The sequence below is a fragment of the Protopterus annectens genome, chromosome 9.part0 (genome assembly GCF_019279795.1).
Source record: "Protopterus annectens isolate FY-2018-M chromosome 9.part0, PAN1.0, whole genome shotgun sequence".
NCBI classification, from domain to species: Eukaryota; Metazoa; Chordata; order Ceratodontiformes; family Protopteridae; genus Protopterus; species Protopterus annectens.
In genome coordinates this window covers 290,599,231-290,622,943 of record NC_056743.1, presented here as the reverse complement: position 1 = coordinate 290,622,943, position 23,713 = coordinate 290,599,231, and the positions used below count along the sequence as shown (strand labels likewise).

The 23,713-nt window shown below is 38.5% G+C and overlaps 1 protein-coding gene across 2 annotated transcripts in view; it reads right to left on the bottom strand.

Annotated features, from left to right (window-relative positions):
* The window catches only part of OTOG (otogelin), a 2,079,396-nt gene that overhangs the window by 473,979 nt on the left and 1,581,704 nt on the right, over positions 1-23,713 (bottom strand). For both annotated transcript variants that reach the window (XM_044082876.1, XM_044082877.1), the window contains exon 34: positions 18,294-18,411. In XM_044082876.1, the coding sequence (XP_043938811.1) occupies positions 18,294-18,411 (118 nt within the window). The remainder of the gene's footprint in view (positions 1-18,293; positions 18,412-23,713) is intronic.

The window sequence follows — 23,713 nt, the reverse complement described above, 5'->3', positions numbered from 1 at the left end:
GCTAAGTATAGTAGGAACAAAGCCATGCATTCTAAACATCCCTGACCAATCTAAAAAGGAAGCTAAGAGGGATAATTAATACTTCAAAGGCTAAATTTGAAGAAAAAAATAGCTTCTCAGGCAAAGGGCAACCAGAAAACTTTCTACAGCTATGTCTGTAACCTCAGGGGAAATACACAATAATGCACAGAACTTATTGTAAATGGCATCACCCACATTGAACAGAGACCATTCACGTGTCTATATTAAAAACACAAAACTGCTTTTGAGTGAACACATAAAGAGTGACACATTCATCGAACCACATTTAAGCGATTTGATGAATATGTCACAGGGCAAGGAGGTAGCTGGCCAACTACATGGAGTTGCCCTATCCTTCACTATAGTGGGATCTCGGAGTTGGTATATTTAGTTGGGGAGTGTGGGGGCACAGACCCCCTTGTTGGGTGGTGAGGGGGGGGCAAAGCCCCTCACCTGTTAATGGTTTTTAATTTTTTCCAAACAGCTACGTGAATTCTTTCACTAGGAAAACATTTGATTATGTGGCTGTTCACTATTTACAGGTTTCGCGTATTATGTGTTGACTTTTATGTAGTCACACATATGCCCTTTCATTGTTCTGATATAGACCCCCATTCACAACCTTTTGGCTGACAGGTTCAGCTCAAATTTCTCCCCCAACTCTCCCTGATAGCCCAAAGGAAACACCACATAACACAATCCCCCCAATCACTAGGGAACAGATGATCAGTGCACTTTACAGTGCCAAAAACATTGTAGAAATGGGCCCCAATAACATTCCAGGATATTTAATAAAGAGCATGGGACTTGACCTCTCTGGTACTCTTGAATCATTTTTCATCTGAAGCCTTCAGTCAGGTTTTGTAACCATGGAATGGAAGATGGCTACAGTCATTCCTTTGCACTAAGGGGATCCATCCACTGATCCTTGTAACTACAGGACCATAAGTCTTACCATCCTAATATGTAAAGCCATGGAAAGAATCATCATCCACATGATAAATGAGGACATAGGTAACCTGAAAATGCTGAACCCATCACAGTTTGGCTTTGTTAAAGGAAGGTCATGCCTATTAAATTTGGTGGACTGTTTTGAGAGAGTCACCAAAGCACTGGATGAAGGTAATACTTTGCATACAACTAACCTCAACCTGGCCAAGGCTTTTTGATACAATACCCAACTCGGACATTATAGCCAAGCTCATTAATTTAGGTATAAACCCTTTATTACCCATTGGATAGTAAACTGGCAAACCTCAAAGTTTCCTTTCAAAAAGAATACAAGGTGCAACAAACTTGCTTTATGCAGAGTGCATTAAATCCCCTTCCCTCTACTCAGTCTCTTATAGATTGCTGAAGGGTGATTTTACAAGGCATCCACAAGCCCCACACTTATGAATCTCCTACATATTTGTAAGTCAAACACTACCAGAAATACAAGGTTTGGGGACTTGAATTTTGTCTGTGAATTAAATAGAACACTCTGGGGAGACAGATGTGTGTCCCAGAGACTGCCCCTCCTTTGGAACAGGCTTCCCATCCATATTATTTATTTATTTATTTACATTTGTTGACCGGGAGAGTCCGACTGGACATAGGTCCAGTTTCAGCAGAGGCCTGGGGAGAAAAGCTCCACAGTTAAAATATACAGACAGTAGTTACATTGGATTTACATAGCAATTAACAATTTGATCAACATAGCAATTAACAATTACAAACATAGTTACAGATGAAGAACATAGTACATCAGTAGACAACTAGAATCTTTATCATCTGCGAAGTACATAACAGACATTAACAACTGTTACAATAAAAAGTTCCTGCTGTATAATAAGTAGTTAGGCTTATGAGCATCCGAGCTTGCTATAATCAAGATAGTTAGTGGGGTGGAAAGAAAGGTAGTGGGTGGATGGGGTGGGACATATTACAGGCATATGAAGCTGAGTTTGTCTATTATCAAGTTAAAGCACTACCTAGACTAAGTGGATGGGGAATAGGAAATTTACACTGTGCCTAGCACCTATGTCCCTTATGGACAGAGGTCTCTTATAAATGCCTGGCTCTCAATGTCCTAGTCAGATGCAGGACATCATTATTCTTTCAGAAAAATGTGGTTAGACTTAGAAAGGCTCCCCAGGTTGTTAGCCTAGTAACAGTGTACAAATCTTTGAATCTATAAATCATTATTTACAATACTTGCAACATGTGGAACAGCATTCATTTTGCTGCAATATTGCCTACAACATTTTACATCAGACTTATATCATTTTGACACATCACTTGGTGAGAACAGCCCTGCTACGCTACAATACATATGAGCATATTATCTACTATACCAGTCACTAGCATTCAAAAAATAATGCCAACCTGCCAGCTACAATGATACAGTGGGATGAAGATCTGAGTGCAGCCTTGGTGACCCAAGTCTAATTAACATATCAGGACTTCATGAAGCTGGCTGGAGAGGATGAGTATAACTGGCTACTATGGCCTCCCTCATTCTGGAAGGGAGAGAGATGGTGCTGGCTTACTACTTGGGTAACACATATCAGCAGCCTATAAGCAGGCATTGCCACTCTACAGTAGCACACAGCCAAGGGAGCATGTGAAGGTACACTTCTATTCTAGAAAGAGCTGCCTCAAGAGATAAGGGTGCTGTACAGAGGAGGGTAGATAGCTTCACAGGACTGAGCAAGCTGGCCTCCTCACTGCCACCTGAATCTTATAGTAGCAAAGGAAATGGACTCATTGAACTATCAAACAGGAAAAAAATGGGCATTATGGCTCATTCATAGCCTGGGGATCCCCCATTTCCACTCCTAGAATAAATAAACCTATAGATTGCATGTAGCAGAAAAGTTGGAACTTTTCTGCACAGAAAAAAAATAACCTCAATTCAATTACACATCTAGTCAATCTATGTATACATTCCATCATTAATGATCACAAAAGCAAACCTTATAAATTTCCAGTTGTGATAGGTCAGCATGCAAGCAAAATGCTTTATAAACAAACAAGGTAAATACCTAATCATGGTACAATATCTAACTTTTTACAGAGCTACACTCCCCAACATGTGGAATTAGACATCAGTATGCTAACTCCATGATGATGTAACTGCAACTACAGAGAAATCAATGGTGTAAAAGCAAAGTCAACCCCAGTCATAGATGACTGACTGTGACACTATGAAAACAAGTCAACTAAGCGAGAAGACCACACTAAGAAGGGCTACCATAAAATATATGTAAAATATATGTGCTTATCTTTTAGATTCAACCAACTCAATTAAAGTCAATCATAATTAGAACATATGCTCCCTATATAGTCTGTTTTTCAGCTTCAAATGAGGTACTATTCCAAATTTACTACTCATACCTGAAAATGTATATGAAATCATTTTATACTACTACTCAGACTCTAGTTCCACTAAATAAAATATCACAGTATTCTCCCTTAATGGGTGTCCTAAAGACCTGAGAAGCGATGAAACTTAAAATATTGGTCAGCTGGAATATTGGTCATATGTATTTAATACTTAGTCAAGACATTATTAAAGATTTTTGTATATCATGGTAATGTTCCAAAATTATACTTTCAAAATGCCATTTTTCTCCACCAGTAAGAAATATTTGTGTGAAATAAGTAGCATTTATTGTAGAACAGTTGTAAATATTCTTGAAATTATCAGCAACACATGTGGCAGACATAGAAAATTGTTAGATCTTGCCAGGTCTATTGGGATAGCAGGATAAAAACATAAATATGATGCACGTGACTCAGTTTCACTTTGTGGCTCAGTTTTCTGTAGGGGATGGCATGAGGAGGATGGGTCTATGTATCATCACAAGGGCAAATGTCAGCACGGACTGATGAGATAGTTGATGAAAGTAAAGGGATAGACTCTTTTGTTTGTCTGGGGTTAAAAAGGCCATCTGGGCTGCTGTATTCAGTCTCACACCCAGAAAGCACATGTCTTGAGAGGGTACTAGACTGGACTTTATTTCGTTCACAGAATACCCTAGGCATCTTAGCACTGCTATAACATATTCCAGATGTTGTAGAAGGTCCTCCTTTTCTTGAGCCAGAATCAGGCAGTCGTCCAAGTAAGGATAGATCTGAATTCCTTTTAGCCTGAAGTAAGCTATCACTGGAGCCAGAACCTTTGTGAATACTCTGGGCAGTAGATAAGCCAAAGGGCAATGCAGAGAACTGATAATGAGAATTCCCAGCTCGAGCATGATACTTCCTGCAACTTAGTCTTATAGGCACATGAAGGTAAGCTTCCTTGAGATCTAAAGTTACCATCCAGTGATCTTTGCCCAGCAGAGGTAAAAGCTGTTGTAACGTCAACATCTTGAACTTGGGAATGTCCAGATAAGTGTTGAGGATAGATAAATCCAAAATTGGTCTCCATGTGTTCCCCTTCTTTGGTACTAGGAACAGGCGAGAATAAAATCCTAGGCCCCTTTCTGATACAGGGACTGGCTGAATGGCCCCTATTTGGAGTAACAGAGAAATTTGCTTGTGAGCCTCTTTCCTTTGTGGAGGAGGAGCGTCTGGCATGCCTTTGAAAGGGGGCAATGTATGGAAATAAAACCTGTAACCATGGTGAATGATATCCAACACCCATCTGTCTTGAGTAATTAAATCCCAATTTTCTTTGAAAAGAGACAGTCTTCCTCCCAAAGGAGCTGCCAGACGAGAATCTACTGGCAGCTGAAAGGCAGGTCATTGGGTCTGTTTACGAAAGGACTGACCCCTGCCCTCACCAGAAGTCTGAGCAGGTGAACTCCTGTTCTAGGCCTAAAGAACCTTGAGCTCTGCCCCTACCACGTCTAGACCTACCCCTAGACTGGGAATCATAAGCAGGATATGTCCATCCCTTAGTAGGCCAATTTCTACTAAACTTCGGTGGCTGCACCTGCAAGAAATCTTTAACAGTTTGCATGGACTTAGCTTTGTCCTCCATTTTCTTCAGAACTGCTTCCACAGGCGAACCAAACAACACATCAGACTGTAAAGGAGCATCCAAAATCCTTGTCTTAACATGCTCAGCTAAATTCTGATCCCTCAACCAGGCATGCCTGCGAAGAACAGAACTAGTGGCAGCCACCCTCGAGGAGGCCTGTACAGCATCAAAACCACATTGCAAAGAATGCTTACCCACTTGTTCAGACACATGAACTAAATCCAGCAACTCTTTACACTCAATACCTTCCGCCAAAGCATCCACCTTAGATTTCAGTTGTGAAAGGAGATAATTTTGATATTTTAGCATGTGAAACTGACAATTCAACGCCCTCATGGCTAAAGTGGAAGAAGTATACACTTTCTTTCCCCATCTATCCAAAGCCCTTGCCTCTTTATCAGTGGGAACAGGGTTTTTAACCACAGAGGCCTTAACACCTTTAGGTCCCTGAGAAACAGTTTCCGGGTCTGCCCGAGGACTCTTAAAAGATACTTATGAGCTTCAGGCACCCTATAGTACCTATCAGGTTTAACAGGAGCAGGAGGCAAAGAATCAGGGTTCAGGGAAGCCTCTGCCAAAACATCTTCCACCACATTCAACACAGGAGGTATAGCTAAAGGCCTATGCTGGGGTAAAAACAAGAATTCCCTAAGCCTTTTCCTGGAATCAGAGTAATCCTGGCCTTCCCATTTAAAGTGCTCCCTCATGGAATGCAGAGTCTCTGAAAAGAGAAATCCTCAGGAGGAGAAGCTGTAGGAGTGGAATCATCCACATCAGAATCAGAATAAGGAGGATACTCCTGCAAATCTTCCGCAGAAGACTCAGAAGCCTCTGAACACTGTTCAAAACTATCAAACTCAGGTTCCACTCTAGGCCTCTTATCAGGAGGGGGCATAGAACCTCTAATCATAGTAATCAAATCTTCTGCCATTTTAAGCATATGTTTCTTAGGCACAGAACCTGAAGTGCTAGGAGAAGCCCCCACTGAAGCTAAACTTGGCCTACCTCTCAAAGAAGCTTTGGAAACTGAAGGAGGCTCTAACTACCTTGGGAAGAGAGGGAAGAACAGTTACCTGAGAAGCCCCCTCAGCCTGGCCTACCTCCTGAGAAGGCACATCCTGTAACAGTAAAGTCTCTGCCTGAGACTCCAAAGAAACTCCTGGCAAAACCTCTGGCTCCACTGAGCCTTCTAAAGAACCGGCGTCTGGGACTGCCCGGTTCATCAACCCTAGGCTTCGCTGTTTTGTCCTTGCGCTTTTGGGAAGCGGGCGCCGGATCATCCGGCGGCATTTTATAATTACAACGCTTCCCAAACACTAACCTGGCACAGTCTAACCTTCTCTTAATAGTGCGTTTGTTAAACCTAGCACAAGAGCGGCATCCAACAACGTCGTGCTCAGGCCCTAAACAAGGTATACACAAGGTATGGTAATCCCTATGAGGTATCTGTTTCCCACAAGAAATACAGTTATTCACTTTTTCTGACATCGGTTAAATACTGAGGCAAGAAAAACCAAAATGTTCCCCAACGGGGTACTTAGCCAACTCTGATTCGGTCTGAAACTCCGACTTCAGAAAATTTCAGAACGCCAACCTGCACTCGCAAAACTGCTTCTGCATCGGACCATGCGGCAAAAAAGACTGAGGATATGACGTCGGTCATGCGCATTAGTACCCTGACGTACTGACGTCAGTCTAATGCGCCCTGACCGACGTCAGCCATATACTCTGGTATTCGGGCCGACTGGACAGCGGACTACCCAATGGTTAGGACTGCAGCAATGTGGAATGAAGAACATCTTTCTACAGCTATGTCTGTAACCTCAGGGGAAATACACAATAATGCACAGAACTTATTGTAAATGGCATCACCCACATTGAACAGAGACCATTCACGTGTCTATATTAAAAACACAAAACTGCTTTTGAGTGAACACATAAAGAGTGACACATTCATCGAACCACATTTAAGCGATTTGATGAATATGTCACAGGGCAAGGAGGTAGCTGGCCAACTACATGGAGTTGCCCTATCCTTCACTATAGTGGGATCTCAGAGTTGGTATATTTAGTTGGGGAGTGTGGGGGCACAGACCCCCTTGTTGGGTGGTGTGGGCGGGGGCAAAGCCCCTCACCTGTTAATGGTTTTTAATTTTTTCCAAACAGCTACGTGAATTCTTTCACTAGGAAAACATTTGATTATGTGGCTGTTCACTATTTACAGGTTTCGCGTATTATGTGTTGACTTTTATGTAGTCACACATATGCCCTTTCATTGTTCTGATATAGACCCCCATTCGCAACCTTTTGGCTGACAGGTTCAGCTCAAATTTCTCCCCCAACTCTCCCTGATAGCCCAAAGGAAACACCACATAAGACAATCCCCCCAATCACTAGGGAACAGATGATCAGTGCACTTTACAGTGCCAAAAACATTGTAGAAATGGGCCCCAATAACATTCCAGAATATTTAATAAAGAGCATGGGACTTGACCTCTCTGGTACGCTTGAATCATTTTTCATCTGAAGCCTTCAGTCAGGTTTTGTAACCATGGAATGGAAGATGGCTACAGTCATTCCTTTGCACTAAGGGGATCCATCCACTGATCCTTGTAACTACAGGACCATAAGTCTTACCATCCTAATATGTAAAGCCATGGAAAGAATCATCATCCACATGATAAATGAGGACATAGGTAACCTGAAAATGCTGAACCCATCACAGTTTGGCTTTGTTAAAGGAAGGTCATGCCTATTAAATTTGGTGGACTGTTTTGAGAGAGTCACCAAAGCACTGGATGAAGGTAATACTTTGCATACAACTAACCTCAACCTGGCCAAGGCTTTTGATACAATACCCAACTCGGACATTATAGCCAAGCTCATTAATTTAGGTATAAACCCTTTTATTACCCATTGGATAGTAAACTGGCAAACCTCAAAGTTTCCTTTCAAAAAGAATACAAGGCGCAACAAACTTGCTTTATGCAGAGTGCATTAAATCCCCTTCCCTCTACTCAGTCTCTTATAGATTGCTGAAGGGTGATTTTACAAGGCATCCACAAGCCCCACACTTATGAATCTCCTACATATTTGTAAGTCAAACACTACCAGAAATACAAGGTTTGGGGACTTGAATTTTGTCTGTGAATTAAATAGAACACTCTGGGGAGACAGATGTGTGTCCCAGAGACTGCCCCTCCTTTGGAACAGGCTTCCCATCCATATTATTTATTTATTTATTTACATTTGTTGACCGGGAGAGTCCGACTGGACATAGGTCCAGTTTCAGCAGAGGCCTGGGGAGAAAAGCTCCACAGTTAAAATATACAGACAGTAGTTACATTGGATTTACATAGAAATTAACAATTTGATCAACATAGCAATTAACAATTACAAACATAGTTACAGATGAAGAACATAGTACATCAGTAGACAACTAGAATCTTTATCATCTGCGAAGTACATAACAGACATTAACAACTGTTACAATAAAAAGTTCCTGCTGTATAATAAGTAGTTAGGCTTATGAGCATCCGAGCTTGCTATAATCAAGATAGTTAGTGGGGTGGAAAGAAAGGTAGTGGGTGGATGGGGTGGGACATATTACAGGCATATGAAGCTGAGTTTGTCTATTATCAAGTTAAAGCACTACCTAGACTAAGTGGATGGGGAATAGGAAATTTACACTGTGCCTAGCACCTATGTCCCTTATAGACAGAGGTCTCTTATAAATGCCTGGCTCTCAATGTCCTAGTCAGATACAGGACATCATTATTCTTTCAGAAAAATGTGGTTAGACTTAGAAAAGCTCCCCAGGTTGTTAGCCTAGTAACAGTGTACAAATCTTTGAATCTATAAATCATAATTTACAATACTTGCAACATGTGGAACAGCATTCATTTTGCTGCAATATTGCCTACAACATTTTACATCAGACGTATATCATTTTGACACATCACTTGGTGAGAACAGCCCTGCTACGCTACAATACATATGAGCATATTATCTACTATACCAGTCACTAGCATTCAAAAATTAATGCCAACCTGCCAGCTACAATGATACAGTGGGATGAAGATCTGAGTGCAGCCTTGGTGACCCAAGTCTAATTAACATATCAGGACTTCATGAAGCTGGCTGGAGAGGATGAGTATAACTGGCTACTATGGCCTCCCTCATTCTGGAAGGGAGAGAGATGGTGCTGGCTTACTACTTGGGTAACACATATCAGCAGCCTATAAGCAGGCATTGCCACTCTACAGTAGCACACAGCCAAGGGAGCATGTGAAGGTACACTTCTATTCTAGAAAGAGCTGCCTCAAGACATAAGGGTGCTGTACAGAGGAGGGTAGATAGCTTCACAGGACTGAGCAAGCTGGCCTCCTCACTGCCACCTGAATCTTATAGTAGCAAAGGAAATGGACTCATTGAACTATCAAACAGGAAAAAAATGGGCATTATGGCTCATTCATAGCCTGGGGATCCCCCATTTCCACTCCTAGAATAAATAAACCTATAGATTGCATGTAACAGAAAAGTTGGAACTTTTCTGCAAAGAAAAAAAATAACCTCAATTCAATTACACATCTAGTCAATCTATGTATACATTCCATCATTAATGATCACAAAAGCAAACCTTATAAATTTCCAGTTGTGATAGGTCAGCATGCAAGCAAAATGCTTTATAAACAAACAAGGTAAATACCTAATCATGGTACAATATCTAACTTTTTACAGAGCTACACTCCCCAACATGTGGAATTAGACATCAGTATGCTAACTCCATGATGATGTTACTGCAACTACAGAGAAATCAATGGTGTAAAAGCAAAGTCAACCCCAGTCATAGATGACTCACTGTGACACTATGAAAACAAGTCAACTAAGCGAGAAGACCACACTAAGAAGGGCTACCATAAAATATATGTAAAATATATGTGCTTATCTTTTAGATTCAACCAACTCAATTAAAGTCAATCATAATTAGAGCATATGCTCCCTATATAGTCTGTTTTTCAGCTTCAAATGAGGTACTATTCCAAATTTACTACTCATACCTGAAAATGTATATGAAATCATTTTATACTACTACTCAGACTCTAGTTCCACTAAATAAAATATCACAGTATTCTCCCTTAATGGGTGTCCTAAAGACCTGAGAAGCGATGAAACTTAAAATATTGGTCAGCTGGAATATTGGTCATATGTATTTAATACTTAGTCAAGACATTATTAAAGATTTTTGTATATCATGGTAATGTTCCAAAATTATACTTTCAAAATGCCATTTTTCTCCACCAGTAAGAAATATTTGTGTGAAATAAGTAGCATTTATTGTAGAACAGTTGTAAATATTCTTGAAATTATCAGCAATACATGTGGCAGACATAGAAAATTGTTAGATCTTGCCAGGTCTATTGGGATAGCAGGATAAAAACATAAATATGACGCACGTGACTCAGTTTCACTTTGTGGCTCAGTTTTCTGTAGGGGATGGCATGAGGAGGATGGGTCTATGTATCATCACAAGGGCAAATAATGTTACATTCCATCAGAGTATGGGCTTCAACATTAGGGATGGCCTTATGATGGGGTGTTCATCCACCAAAATTGCATATGCAGCAGCTGGCCTCGTAGGAAGATGGAAGTATGCACTTAAATAGGATGACACAGTGGCCCCACATTAATTCTGACAACATATCTCCGACCCAAGGGAAAGGGTTAAGGCCTACCAAATATGTCTTCATTTTTGAGATGGTGACAGTGGCACCAACTGACCCCATGTCTGCCTAAATGAAGAAGCTTCCAGACTGTTATAGTCTTCTAATGGGGATATGCAGTATGAGGGAAAGACTAAGCTCATCTCTGAGTGATGGAGGCCTAATGGCTGGCAGGCATACAGGCAAGCAGCATATTATAAAAAATATCAAATCACTGTATATGCTTGCAAACTATAAGCTGAACCACTTTAAACACTAACATTATGCACCTTTCCTTGCCAGACCCATTTTTGGTTTGAATTTGTACTTTGGTTAACTTGATAAAACAGGCATGGAATAACTGTTTTTTTTCAGGGGTAACTTGTGAACCTTTGGTCTGGTTACATTACTTGATCAGACTCTCATACCATGCAAGTATACTACTGGGGAGTAATACACATCAACAGGCTTCTGTTTTAATGTCCGAATTCCAATGACATAAGTGATGTATAATGGCCTGTTAACAGAAGAAGACAGCCGTGGGAGAGAAAAATGCTAGGAGCAACAATTCTGTTTTAATGTTTATGAATCTAGTTGTATTGAATAATGTCAGTCTTAACCTGAAATCCAAACTTAACTTTGTATAATATATTATGCCAGCAAAGTCAAAAGAAGATGGCAAAATCCATGTGGGTGCAGTTGTACTTACAATTTTATTGGATATGTAGAACACGTTACATGTTTTCATTCTCCACTGCACACATTTCTTCACCTGTGTCTTCTTCATTGCAATAACTTAATAATATTAAAAAATGAGCACACTGATTGGACATTCCAATCAGTGTGCCTGTTGTAAACTGAGTATATACCAACAGAAAACAACTCCAACCACTGAAATACCATTGACCATTAAGACTTTCTATTGACATATGCTGGGTGACAACAAAGTACAAGAAAAATCAGGTATAGTCTGCAAAACTAAACAAACAGAAACATATCTGATTTTTCTCGTATTTCTCCACTATCCTTCATTAAATTCTCACTTTTTAAACATTACAAAAAAAGCAGCAATGGAGATTCTCTTCTCTCCATTGCTTTTCCTGCACTGCACTGATGTACCGTGCAAGTGTGGGAACTTAAGTCCCATACATCAGCACGTCAACCAATATAACACAATATGGAAGAAGACTGAAGTGCGGTTATACAGATACATTATTTAAGAAAGGAAAGCAATTTCTTTCTTAAATAATGTCAATGTATTAAAAAAATAATCCAGTCCCGTTTGTGGGTATATCAGGATTTACCCATGGTTGGCTTTATTTAATCACTGTCTTCACGCTTGTGTTCAAACCACACCAATAACGGACAAATCCTGATGTACACAAGCACAGTCGTGGATTACTGCTAAAGTAAAATCTGGATGAGTTTCTATAGCTATCCAGTTTCATATATTCAGTTATTTAGTAAATTATCTCTCATACTGATCACAGTGCAGTATTATTCTCACTTTGGCTTCCTTGTTTGCATTGTCCAGGGTGTTTGTCTCGCATATGAGCTAAATATTCCCTAAAGATGTCTTTGTCTGCCACATTCTACACAGATATTTTTGACAGAGAATTATGTTTTATTTATTTTTTTATCAGCTTCCTGTTCTTACTGGACCTTTTTGTCCTGTGAACATTTTTTTCTGCTGCAGCTACTAAGCATGTCTAATTCTCATTTAACTGTAAAATCCTGAAGTGCAGTGAAGTTTACTTACTGATTTATTGACTGTATAACATAAATTTGTTCCGCCCAGCCAAGCCGGATCTTCATACACATCATCTCACTCCTCCAAATACAACATTAACATTGGAAGGTTATCCATCACATTTTTTTCATTAAAATTTCCTGTAAAAGAAATTGTTCAGTGAAGTCTGTTACAGCCATTACTATGGCCAACCTATTGGATTCACACTGCACCACCTTACTAAACTCACAACATGACCATTTTTAACCAGCAGGACACACTGCCATAATCACCTGTGAACTGGAAATATAACTCCTCTCTTCACACTGAGAATGTCAGCTAAGGGAATGTACCCCTTCAGTATAGTTTCATGGAGTTTGAACTTATCAGAATATGATGACTTATTTTTTGTATAAACTTGCATGCATGTATCATGCCTTCTTTGGGACGTTGCCTGTACATTCACTGCATTTATAGCATAGCTCTCAACTTTCCGTCTCCAAAATGAGGAACACTAGCCCTCATAATGTGGGACAATGAAAAAAATGTGTGGAACATACACAATGGCTTCACTAACTAACAACAGAGGAAGGGATATGGATGGTTAAAAAAATGCTGGTTTACTTATAAAGAGAATCTTTTAATTAAGTTTAATGATATTTTAATATATTTAATATGGATTTCACTTAAGAAACACTGAATGTGTGACAGAGTCTTTCAATGTGGGATATTGAGGAACTTTGAGGAACATGAACTTTTTAAGACCCCAAATGAGGTATGTTCCTCTTAATGAGGTACACTTGAGAGGTATGATTTATAGAGATCTAGGATAAATGTGCAGAAATGCTCACACAGTATTTATTGTGAAATAGTTTTTGACTGCTACTGAAGCACAGTGATGCAACCAATACATGGTTTTAAGCACATTATAATAACATTAAAACTAAAGAGCTTATTAATGAGTCACCCTTTTTACAAATGCTCAGCACAGATAATTTCTTTCATGATGGTGCTGTCCAGTACAGCTACATTGTCTTCCATTCTCATTGAAGCTTCTAACCTCTAGAGAACTTCCAGGGTGAATCTTCTCACACAAATAAATTACCAATATTAATGTAACAGCACCACTGTATATCTCAATGTTTTATGTAGTTCATTAGGACAGCAGAATCGTTAAACATCAATTATTATGGAAATCTTGTCATTTACATTTTTTACAAAAGTTTGGTATCTGCATTTTCACAGTCATGCATAAGGTTATATAGCCACAGTTTTTCAACAGTTTTGTGAATGAAAATCATAAAATGCAGTGATTGGATAATGACTGTATACATTCTCTGCACAGAAGCAGGAAATAAAATTATGTTTAAGCTAGACATTTCTTGAAAATTCAATTGTGAGATGAAAAGACAATGTCAGTGTAATATCTCAGAGAGCAGAACAACATGAAAACTAATGTTGTTGTTGTTCTTTCTGCTTTTCCCGGTTATGGGTCACCACAGCAGAACTCCGGTCTGCTAATTATTGGCAGTCAATTTTTATGGTGCCGAGGTGCCAGCCCGACACCCAACCTTCAACTAAGGCACGCCCATTCACAAATGTCTTTTGAATGCCACTTGACCACAGGGAGGACATGCAGACTCCACACAGAAGGCGCTCCAGCCGAGAATCGAACAGAACCTCTTGCTGTGAGGCAACAACACTACCGCTGCACCACCGCGGCTTACAACAACAACTTGAAAACTAATGATTTCCTAAAAATACACAGCCAAAGATAAGGCCTGACACTGGAGAAGGACAACTGGTTTAAAAGTTGCCACTCACAGCAGCAAAAAGACAAAAAGGACAAATCCAGAAAAATAACCACATAGTTACTGTATGACATTTTAACATAGAGCAGTCTTTTATTAAAATGCATTGCATGAGATTGCAGTTTAAAAGTGCTGATTTAGATGATTCAGACTGTCCGTCCTGATCACTTCTTGACAAACTGTTAACATTGCAAATGCTAAAATATACTGCCAGACCTTGACATGTCCCCACATTTTTTAACATTTTATTTCTGAAGAAGGTTTTAAGTCTAATTCCCTGTTTCAACTTTTACTTTTTTCTTTACAGTCAGTATCATAAATCAGTTTTTCTTGTTTTTCCCTAGGCTCCTAAGCCTCGTGTTGATTCAGCATTTTCATTTCCTGTTCTTCTGAAGGTAAATTAACCATTTTTAATACTTATAAATAATTATGTTCTTTTATGTTTTAATGCCACTTTTCATTCTTTTATTTCTTTGTTTACTTTTTCTATTCAGGGCCATTGGGGAGTCATGGCCTGTACTAACACCTATCGGGTATATGAAAAAGAACTAATCCTGGATGGAATGTCATACTCCATTGCAGTATAGACACAGGTATTCATTCATACTCACTGCACACACATCTGCAGGCGATTTACATGATCAGCAATTTGCTTTGCTGTTGTGTCTTTTGGATATGACATAGACAGGACATGCTTACCTCACATCAAAGTCACCACAGCCAAGAACTGAAATGGAGAGTCAAGTAATAGAAGACAACAGTGCTAACAGCACTAACAATATGCCCCCATATTTTGCAAATACATTTACAACATGCTATGTATCAAATGTGAAAAAATGCAACATTTTATATTGTTTGTATAAGTATGGCACACCCATGCAAAGTTGCATTTGAACTATAGAAAGTTGTTGCATTTTACACACATGCTCCTGAAAGCGTATAAAGGCTAGGTGAGAATGCATGCATGGCTGAAACATATGGCGGTTGTAGAAGGAGACTATTCTTTTCCCAAAGTAACACATCCCCAGAACTGATTATATAAATGGAATTCACAAAATGAAGCCCTCTATATGAAAGGATGTTCAGCCACAATAAATTAATGCAATATTTTAATTCTTCTGTTGCTCAATGGCAAAATTTAACAAAACAGTCTCCAAACAGATGTAATTGACACCTTTATAAATATTTATTTCAAAGTATAAGGAATGCCTTCCACACATATAAACAAGCTATTACACAGGCAGGGACTAAAGGTGATGGTGTCTTGTTTTACATCAAAAATAGATATATCTCAAGGCTGCTCAAACAGGACAATACACTTGAACTTTTCCAAGTTCACATCACCATAGGGAAAATCAAATACAACTTCCTTGTAAGCTATAGATCCCCTACTATGACCCAGGAGAGAGACCCATACCATGTATTTAAACTTACAGGAATCACTCATTATCAAACCCAATACCATATTCATGGGCGACTTCAATTACCCCACTATTAAGTGGGAATCATCTATGACACCAAATGTACAGTTACATTGATTCCTGGATTTTGTAAACACAAACTCGCTGGACCAGATTGTCAGTACACCAACTAAGGGTACAGCAGTACTTGATCTGGTTCTCACTAATATGGGTGAGTGCTGCACAATCCTTAGTGCAATGACTTCTCTGTTAAGGTCAGACCACAAAACGGTCTCCTTTGAAGTAAAAATACAGCCTGGAACCACAAACAGCCCTGGAATATTCAGGAGCTACTCTAAGGCTAACTTCCTACTATTCAGTGGCAAACTGGCAAAATGTCAAGCCCCCATAAACCCTGAAAACACTGCTGCCTACATGGAACTGTTCACAGAAAAATTATATAAGCATGTTAAAGGCTGCATAGAGGCAGCTATACCCACCAAGAAGAAGTACAAAACTATCTCAATTAAAAGCCACCCTGGCAGAATCACAGCATCAGTAGGCTGTCTAACAGAAGGAAGGAAATCATGGCAAAAATTAGGACCTGCAGCACTCAACAGGATAAAATTACTCTCATTAAATAAACAAACAACTCAGAGGACAAATAAGGTCTACCAAAGCCAAAAGTGAGGTAGATTTGGCCTCCCAGGCCAAGGACAACCACAAGGCATTCTTTAGTTATGTCTGGAACCTCAAAGGCAATGCACAGTTGTGTGCAGAGCTCATTGTTAACTGTAGTCTCCAAACTGTAAGCCAGCTGGCTATCCACCGGTTGGCATTAGGGTCTGGACCTCTCTTGAGCTTTCCAACAATGCCCTAGTTAGGTATTGTATCAAATGCCTTGACCAGGTCAAGGTAGGCAGTGAGAACCATTTTGCCCTCATCCATTGCTTTTGGCTGGCTTACAGACATGACCCAAGAAGTTAAAATTGGGGAGTCCACCTCTACATACATGCTTGATTACCTTCGGAAGCCATCTGTCTGATACTAAAAGATACCAAAGGGGAAGACAAAGTCTTAAGAACATAGACATATTGCTAAGGTATTAATTAATTTATTTATTTTTGAGTTTGTTTTCCATTGCTGTTTACCTCCTTGATTACTGGTCCCTTGTTATTTAAACTTTTTGTTGGGAAAATGGGAGGAGTAGTAGGGGGAAAAACTATTATTTGATCAAAAAAAGAGGGCTGAAAAAGCTGTGTCCATTCCATGGATTAGTTTTCCTCTCATATAATACTTCTTAAGCACCTTACTTGTAGAAGGACCAAAAACAGAGTCTTTATCTAAGGGAGAATTTAAAATATCAGATTTGACATCATCAGGAAGTTTTCTGCATGAAACGAAAGAGATCTACTCAAAAGTTATCCCGAAGGAGCCGCTTTGGAAGCAGAATCAGTGGCATCATAAACTTACATTAGTGGATGCTTAGTCATCTGAAAAATAGTTGTCATAGAACCATTTAATGATTTTTTTTTGCCTCAGAAGTAGGATGGTTAGCCACTATCTTCTGTATATTCTCAAAAGACACAAGCAAAAAACATAACATATGGACATGGCAATTTAAAATCCTACAAGTTAAAGGATGGTGTGTGTGTGTGTGTGTGTGTGTGTGTGTGTGTGTGTGTGTGTGTGTGTGTGTGTGTGTGTGTGTGTGTGTGTGTGTGTGTGTGTGTGTGGTTGTGTGTGTATGTTTCGGGGTAAGGTACATGCCCCTCATCAGGAGGTACAAGTGGGGCTTGCTCCCCTGACAAAAACACAAAGTTAATTATTTGCCCTTTTTTATTTTTGGCATTTTTTTGCCGTTTCTGGTCCTCAGTATTTTGGAAATCATAGCAGAACAGAAAATTGTCATAAAACTAAGGAATCATTGATAGAATACAGTTAGGCATTGCAAAAGTAATATTTGTCTATGGAAAATAGAGATCATGGAATTAAACATCACCAAGTTGTATTGAACCAGATAAAATCTTACTTAGCTGTGACTTTGCAAAGTGTATGGAAGCTGCCAGTAAATAAGTATATCCCCGATCACTATTCATATGCTCCATAGTTTGTGGTATTACACAGCTGTGATCAGTGAGACAAAGCTCACTCATCAACATCAGAAAACGGTCACATTTGGAACAGCATCAGAAAACTGCCAGTCTTGTCATCTACTCTGACAACAACACAAGACTAGTCCCTGTTTATTATTTGACTAATTTGTTTTGCTGCCAAGTGTAGTCTGACTTGGCTAAACATTTTTACAGTTGGGGCCTGAAAGAAAAACACCATTTCCTTAATTATTTAAGCCATGGTGTATGAGATATCTATATAACACCTGTAGTTATAAAACTCATTTACATTTTTTACTTATCTGAACAAAATATTCATTATTTCACAGTAGCTGCATATATATATATATATATATATATATATATATATATATATATATATATATATATTTATATGTATACATACACGCACACACACACACACACACACACACACACACACACACACATTATCCAAGGACCTATATAAACAATGCGACAAATACACAAATGTAAAAAGAGCAACAGTACCATGCAAGCAATAAAGAAATGAGGTAATACTTACTTGGGCACAGACTGACAGGTTTCTCCTTTTGGGTCTTTGCAAGTTCTGAAACAGGGGATTGAGCAAGCATCATATCGCCATTCACAGGTAGATCGAAATGGAGACTTAAAGTCAGTTTCTAGGAGAAAAAAATGGAAAGCAGATGAATAAAGTGTGAGCTAGTTTCACTAAAATATTACTGTTTATGCCAAAAAAATACACTGCAGCACAGATTGAGCAGTCATTCCACAACCACCAAGACTTCCGAGAAAATAATGTACTTGTAATGAAATGTCTCAAAAATCAGGCAGTGCTACTAAGTATTGTACACAGACAGGATGAACTTGCAATTTTAGTCTCCTTGTAGAACAAAGTACTGAAGGAATCACCACTGGAGAGCACGCCTCTGTTGTAATCCAAAAAAGTCTTTATTTAATTACAGATAAAATAAGCGCTTTCGCGTAGAGAAACTACGCTTCTTCAGATATCTGAAGTCTCCTAAAATACCCTTTCTATCCTCACAAACTTGTATATTTAGTATTTGTATTAAACACTTAGGTTAAGTATACATCATTGTATAGTATCTGAAAAAGTCTATTTGAATATTATAATTCCTGCCCAGAAAAAAGATAAAACCAGGAACACTTTAAATGTCACAATTAAATAAATATACAGTTGTGGCAGAAACTGTAACAGAGACAGAAGTACACAAGCAAGATGTAGCTAACATGTTGCAACTCTATCTCATATTTTAACCTGAGCAGATACAAGTGTATTTTAAAAACTAGGCTCCATATTTTTTCTTTATTTTGTACTTGCAAAAGCAGTAGACAGCAAGACATCAGTTTGTCTATACCTGAAAATGACTTTTTTATGTTTTGTTTTGTTTTTGTTTTTTTGCTATCTTCAGTGGCAAAACATTTTCTTATTCACTACTTGCATCAGCAGGCAGAAAAAAAAAACAGAAAAAGAATGGCATTGCAATAGCACCTACTTCCTTAACTGGCTCTTCTGTTTAAGCTGATAAATCACAGTAAGTTAGACTTTATTTTTCAAAAATGTGTATTAGTCTGTAGCCAAATATAAAGCTAAGCAAAAAGGAGAAAGCAAAGAGAAATGCTTTATTTCAGACAATGGGTGCCCTTGAAAAGGCAAACTGCCAAGACTACAATACTAAATAATGGAGAAGGAATATTAAGGCTGCAGTCTTCAGAAAGAAAATAAACAAGACAGCATAAAACTGAGAATACCAAGGTCAGAAGCGATATATATATATATATATATATATATATATATATATATATATATATATATATATATATATATATAATTCTGAAACAGCTGAGTTCCAGTTTAGATAAATTTAATAATATCATTTGATATGGTATTGCAAATAGTAAACCAGAAGGAGCAACAGATATGACTTATTATGATTTCACACAGGCATTTGGCACAACAGTTCACAAAAATGTGGTGAGCACATTAGCACCGTACAGGATCATGAGCGGTAACATAGATATAACACTGGTAAGATAGAAGAACACATAGAAGATTAATAAATTAATCTCGTACAAAGGAAATACAGTACCAATGTACTTCAAGAAAGGCCAATAATTAGAATGAGCATTTTCAATGTTTATATAACAGGTGGCACGATGCCAGGGTAATCCTATGGGCTAGGCTTGTAAAGGCTCCAGGGCCATTAGCCTAGCCCTAGTACACACCTATGAACCTATGATAGTATGGAAGGTCTGGAAGGAAAGGTATCCATTTTCATCGATGAAGCAAAGACATCGAAAAGGACAGGTAGACATGAAGATATATAAAGAATGAAATGGATGTGTCAAGAATAAAAAACTGTCTAAAACATGGTCACTTAAAGAGCATGTGCAGTTAGAAATGCTTATCCTTAAAACTGTTTGTTCTTGATTTTTTTCATCTCTTTAAGCATTTTGATTGCAGTGCTATGTAAAAGGAATTAAATTTCAAGTGCTTTAAATTAAACATGATTGTGTGTTTATTTATAGCATCGTTCACTGTGTGTTCCTCCATGCATCCTGGCTCACTCTGTGGTTGTGTGTCTACAGGTCATGTCATGTTTCTTGATGATGCATGTAAGTGGCCAAATTCCTTTTCTGCTGTTTGCATGCCTGATTTTGCAGAAAGACATGTTAACTGTACTTACAAATTATTTTATTTATCCTTTATTGACCAGGTCAGTCTCACTCGGCTAGCAGACTCTTTTCAGGGGAGACCAGAGTAAGTATTCATATAACTAGGGGAAATTTGGAGAGGGCAACAGGGAACTTCCTTACTGTTTTTGACGGTTGCTATGGGATCTTTTACACCCACCTGAGCTACCCTCAGCTCAGGCAGATGGGACCTCTATTTAATACCTCACTAAGTAAATGCAAGTAGTACACTAGTCCCTTCTTGTTGTTGGAGAGTGTTCTTAAGGAAAGTGTCCCTTATTCTTTGTACATGAAGCTGAGAGAGAGGCATTCATTTTTTTTTTGGAGGGGGGACAGAAAGAATCCATTTTATGAGATTATTTTTATATTTCTACAGATGTCAAAGTATCTTTGGAAATGGTTTGAAATGAAGTCTGTATAAATCTTCATTTCAGCCCTTTTGTTTACTAGCTCTCTTCTATACCTAGTTTTTCTTTTACTCATACAAGTGAATATGTACAGCTGGGCTCCACTGAGCTGCTCAAAAGTTTTGCCGGGTCTTTGCTACTCAACACAACTTTGTGATACCCTGTAAAAATCAGGGAAGTGTCATTATTTGTTTCATTTTACTACGTAAACAGCTAAGCTACTGCTTCTAATTGCATTCTACTTAATTTGTTTGTTTGTCTTTCGGCTTTTCCCAGTAAGGGGTCGCCACAGCGGAACTCCGGTCCGCTAATGATTGGCAGTAGATTTTTACGATATGCTGAGGTGCCAGCTCGATGTCCAACCTTCAACGAAGGCACGAGAGAAAAAGTCTGCTTTTGGCACTGAGAGTTTGATTATTTTGTTTAAGTATTCTGCGGATGCGATGGATGTCTCATTAATGCATGGAACAAAGGATGTTAACATTCTTTGTCTTTTGTTTTAATTTCACTGCTTCATTTTGCAGTGCTGCACTGACCGACTCAACAAGTCTGTTGCTGAGTCAGTTGCTGAGTCAGTGTTACTGGACTTTTTCCTACAAGTGGCATTGTTTGTTCGTCTGTTTCATTTTATTACTTAAATTGCTAGATTATTGCTTTTAATTGTGTTTTCCTTAATTTGTAATAGGGGAAAAGCCTGCCTTTTGCACTGAAAGCTTGCTTGATTTCTGACAGGAAGTAGCTTGCTAGTGGTCTAGACATCTCATTAATCCAGAGAACAAAGGAGGTTAAACTGACTGGTCAGTAGCTTTTTCATCTTGCATTTAAATCACAGTGCTTTGCACACTCTTAAACTCTGTTTTGCCTGTATGCAGTTGTGCACCATGCAGTGAAAGGGCACAATGCACAGCATAGTTCCAAACCATTATATTTAACCCAGTCTATAGAGATAGTGTTCCCACACAATTTGTGCACTACATCAGTTTCCTTGCTGCACGTTAAGATGAAACTGCTTGTCTGGCCTTATTGTTCTCCTGCAATTTGAACACATCCATGTCTGTGTTATAAATGAGAGTTGGTTTCACTGTAATGACAGCATGCCCTGTTTACCTTGGTTTTGTGCTTACTATGCATTCAGACATGATAGTAACTTTGGTGACATTTCAATATTTGTAATAGATTGCACCACATCTAGGAAGATTCCTCAAGACAACAAAATGAATTTACTGAACTTCAACTTACCCTTAACAAGACAAATTATCAATTTATTTCTGAATGTGTCCCTAGAAGACCCTGAGAGACTCTTATGGATACTCACTGAACTTTCTTTAATGAACAGTACCTTTATGTTGAGAGATTTTACTTATCCTTTGACTAACTGGTGTACATATATCTCAAAAGCTGGATATACCCAATTGCTCTTAGTGTATTTCTTGACAATTCCCTAGCACAAATAGTTAACCAGCCCACTAACATTCTGGATCTACTATTTCCTTTTCTGGTGAAGTCAGACTATAAATTAGTAACCTTATTCTTTAAGGTTGCAAACCCCACCACTATATACAATTTTGAATTTAAGGACTTTAAACATACAAGCCTACTTAAATTCTATAATAAGCTCTCTACGTTTAATTGCAATTTTATGTGCTTCCAGGCAGCTTCAGCTGTCAGTAATACAACTGAGTTCTATTCCAACCTTTGTAATTTACAGAACTAGCAGTCCCCATGGGAGCAAAATATTAGAAATTTAAAAATAAACCTAATTAGTGGTCCACTAGTACAAAGATGTTTTTAACAAAAGAAAAAAAAACTTCAAAAGCCCCATAACAAATCAAAAGTTACCAACTTTAAGACTCTATCAAATAGATCAGCAAATAACTAAAATGACTATCAAGAAGGTCAAAAGTAAACATGAATTAAAACTAGCAATGGAAGCCAAGGAAAACTACAAATATTCTTTAACTACATTAGAAAATTGTGAAATTAATCCCAGCAGTGCTCTGAACCAGTGCTAAATGCAGACAGATTTACTGATAAGTATCCTCTAGAAACATTAATTGAAATTTCTCAAAATCTCTTTATCCCATAAACCCCATATAATTATGGATTAGGTCCTGATTGTTATTAAAGACTAAAAATGCCTCTCTAATGTTCCCAGACAATTTACCTGGGTACTTAATAAATAGTGCTAAACATGCCTCAGCTAAACCCCTCCTGTATTTGTAAACTTAGCACTATCCACTATTTCTGTCCCTGAGGTATGGGAAAACAGATGTTGTAATTCTCCTTTACAAAAGGAGTGTAGAGCTGCCACAGACCCCAGGAACTATAGACATATCAAACTAACTAGCTTAATTTGCAAGTCTGTGGAATGCATTATCCATAAATTCATAGACTATGTTTTTGAAAACCTCATACAACTGGAACTAAAACCATTTGTTTTTTGTCAAGGGTGTAATATATCTACTCAGTTTAGTAAATTTCTTCATAAGGAGTCACAGAGGCAATAAACAGGGACCATTCAGTAAATATAGCATATCTGGATCTGGCCAAGGTCTTTGTCACTATACTCATTGCAGGTATTTTAAATAAGTTAAAAGACCTCAAGGCAGACCCTTGTGATTAGATGATCAGATGGACTGCAAATGGGTTAAAAGACAGAACACATATAATTAAGTTTGGGGGTGCCACTTCAGAAACTAAGAAACCAACTATTAGGGTACTCCAAGGCTCAGAACTGTGACCTCTCCATTTTGGCATATATGTTTCTGGCCTCCACACCATAAACTTACACCTATGGTTAATTAAATTTGCCAGTAACTGTAAGGTGGATGTTATTGTTCAC